We start from the raw sequence: 3,167 nt of genomic DNA, 5'->3' as shown, positions 1-3,167 counted from the left end.
CACAGGGTCCATGGCATGAGTCACCTGCAGCCAAACCCTCAGCAAAGGAGACTGTCCTGCATGTCCATCTGTCCGCCCCCGACCTTGCCTCCCTTGGCAGAAGCAACGTGCTATTTCTTTTTTTTCTCTACCTGCCCACACTGCTGCTGCTATTGTTGTTTGGAGGCTTTCTGGGGATGGGGCTTTCAGCTGAATCTCAGACACTCACTCTGTGGGTCCTTCCATGTGGATGTGTCCATGGGAAGAAAGTGACCAGGCCACCTTCTTCCCTGTGGGGTTCTGGACCCCACAGGGCTCATGGGTGGGGAAAAAGCTGATTCTCACCCCAGGGCACTCCATGTGCAGGACATCCAAAAGGACACAGCTCTCCATTGCAGCTGTTGCAATACCGGGGAACACAGTGCAGAAGCTGTGGAGACACTAAGGCCACAGAAATACCACTGTATGGCTGCATTTGGGAAACTGGAATGAAGTCTCAGTGTCTTTGGCTGGAAAGTGAGTCTGGAGACAGGGTGAGGACATTGGAGATCTGCTCTTGGAAACTGGGCTCCTCTGCTCTCAGCAGGGTGCAGTTTCTTTTAAGAGGAACATCTAGGGGTGACTGTCCTCTGTCCTCCAGCTCAAAGAGCTGCCAGAACAGGGCAGCTGAGACTAGGACTGATGGACAGACCAGACCTTCTCACTCTGCACTAATGGGCAGTCCCATTTCCTTGCAGAACCCACAATGTTTCATTATGAGAACAGCAGAAATGCCAAAGTTTTCTGCCTTAAAAGCATTACTCATGAGTGGTGGGGAAATGAGAACAGAACACGCAATAAAAAATCCTCACAGCTCTTGTCTGCAGTCAGGTGAACTGGGAGTGACAATGCTGAAAACCACTTTGACATCAAAAGTGATTTAATCTGAGATCGGCCCACGTTCCTATGTGCCTTTTGTTGTAGGGCAGGACTGAGTCTTGTAGAGCCCACAGCAGAGCCTCTGCTCCCTGGGGCACCCTCAGCCAGCATCCATCAAAGCTCATGACAAGGACCTGCCAAATGCCTTACTGAAACTGGAGAGTGAATTGGGGGAGCTCTGTGAGAAATAGCACAGGTTTTTTTCAGGCAAATTGTGCCCTGATCTGTCACTGTCTTTTCCTCTGTGAACAGGTCCCCATGCCCAGAGGCAGATGTCCAACAGCAGTTCCATCACCCAGTTCCTCCTCCTGCCATTCACAGACACACGGGAGCTGCAGCTCTTGCACTTCTGGCTCTTCCTGGGCATCTACCTGATTGCCGTTTTGAGCAATGGCCTCATCATCACCACCATAGCCTGTGACCAGCACCTCCACACCCCCATGTACTTCTTCCTCCTCAACCTCTCCCTCCTCGACCTGGGCTGCATCTCCACCACTGTTCCCAAATCCATGGTCAATTCTCTGTGGGACTCCAGGGCCATTTCATATACAGGATGTGCTGCCCAGGTCTTTCTCTTTGTCTTCTTTATTGCAGCAGAGTTTTATCTTCTCACAGTCATGTCCTATGACCGCTACGTTGCCATTTGCAAACCCCTTCACTACAGGACCCTGTTGGGCAGCAAAGCTTGTGTCCACATGGCAGCAGCTGCCTGGGGCACTGGGTTTCTCCATGCTGTGCAGCACATGACCAGTGCATTTTCACTACCACTCTGCTACGGCAATGTTGTGGACCAGTTCTTCTGTGAAAGCCCCCAGATCCTCAAGCTCTCCTGCTCACATTCCTACCTCAGGGAGGTTGGGGTTATTGTGATTAGTCTCTTAGCAGTATTTGTGTGTTTTGTTTTCATCATGCTGTCCTATGTGCAGATCTTCAGGGCCGTGCTGAGGATCCCCTCTGAGCAGGGACGGCACAAAGCCTTTTCCACATGCCTCCCTCACCTGGCTGTGGTCTCCCTGTTTGTCAGTACTGCCATGTTTGCCTACCTGAAGCCCCCCTCCATCTCCTCCCCATCCCTGGACCTGGCAGTGTCATTTCTGTACTCAGTGGTGCCTCCAGCCATGAACGCCCTCATCTACAGCATGAGGAACCAGGAGCTCAAGGACGCCCTGAGGAAACTAGTCGATGGATGCTTTTCAAAAGCAATAAACTGTCCATCTTCTGCACATCACTCATGATATAACTCATGGCAGGCCCAGCTTCTCTTTTGTATATTTTGTAGCTGTTGTTTGGGTTTTTTTGGTCACTAGGGGGATTTTTTGTTTGATTTTGGGTTTTTTTAGCTGTGATAATATTATCCACAAAGAAATGTCATTTTTCGTCCCACTTCTAATTCCCCGTTGTCCGTTATACTTTGAATTATAGACTGTACACGACAAGCCGTGCTCTCTGTGTATTTAAAGAAAATAAAGGACCCTGCACTGAATTGTTCCTCTGACATCCTTCCTCTGAGACCTTTGTGAAGCTGAGTTCAAAGTGCCTGTGTGCAGAGGTGGAGGGAAAAAGATCCCAGCACAGCAGCACTGCCAGGGAGCACCAGCCTTGTTCTTTCCTAAGTTCTTTCCTTCCACTTCCCCACTGTCCTTCTCAGCCCTTGTGTAAGTTCAAGGCCTGAGCGCTGTTGACACTTGGTTACAGTCCTGCAGTGTGGCAGTCCTGTGACCACAAGCAGGGACAGGCATTGGGCACTTCTGTGGCAGAGCCGGCCTCCAGAACAGCATTTCCACCAGCAAAAGGATCTCCTTAGCGCAGTGCCTGAAGGCTTAGGTCTTCTTCCAAAGTTGCTCTCAAGAACATGCCTAAGGAGTAGACTCTAAAGAGGCTTGTTTTTTTGGTTGTTTCTCTGTGGGGTCAGTGTGATGTGATCGGGGTCCTAGTATGGCTTTCAAGGGACTTCAGGCTGGTGGTTCAGGTTTTGTTTGTTGGTGGCCAGCACCCACACAGATGGTGAATAAGGCAGGGCACCTCTGAGCACCCTCCGTGGCCACCTCAGAGCTTGTGTAGGAGGTGGTCACAGTGACAGTGACCAACATCAGCTGGGTCTGCCTGCCAGTCTGACCAGTATGGCCCTGCAGAGTCGCCACAGCCTGGGCATCACAGCTCACTCACTCCACAGAGCAAAACCCCCAGCTCGGGGACTAGGGGGAACAGGGGATCAGAGTGCAGGAATGGCTGGCCTGGCCAGTGCAGGTGTGCTCTCCTTGGAGAAAGGC

At 51.2% G+C, this 3,167-nt stretch overlaps 1 protein-coding gene across 1 annotated transcript; it reads left to right on the top strand.

Annotated features, from left to right (window-relative positions):
- The first annotated feature begins 1,169 nt into the window (after nt 1-1,169).
- LOC135997179 (olfactory receptor 14J1-like) lies at nt 1,170-2,132 on the top strand. Its single transcript, XM_065649658.1, has one exon. The coding sequence runs from the start codon at nt 1,170-1,172 to the stop codon at nt 2,130-2,132; it is 963 nt and encodes a 320-aa protein (XP_065505730.1).
- The last annotated feature ends 1,035 nt before the right edge of the window (nt 2,133-3,167 follow it).

Source organism: Caloenas nicobarica, chromosome 21, assembly GCF_036013445.1.
Source record: "Caloenas nicobarica isolate bCalNic1 chromosome 21, bCalNic1.hap1, whole genome shotgun sequence".
In the NCBI taxonomy this organism is placed as follows: Eukaryota; Metazoa; Chordata; class Aves; order Columbiformes; family Columbidae; genus Caloenas; species Caloenas nicobarica.
This window is presented reverse-complemented; position numbering and strand designations above follow the sequence as displayed.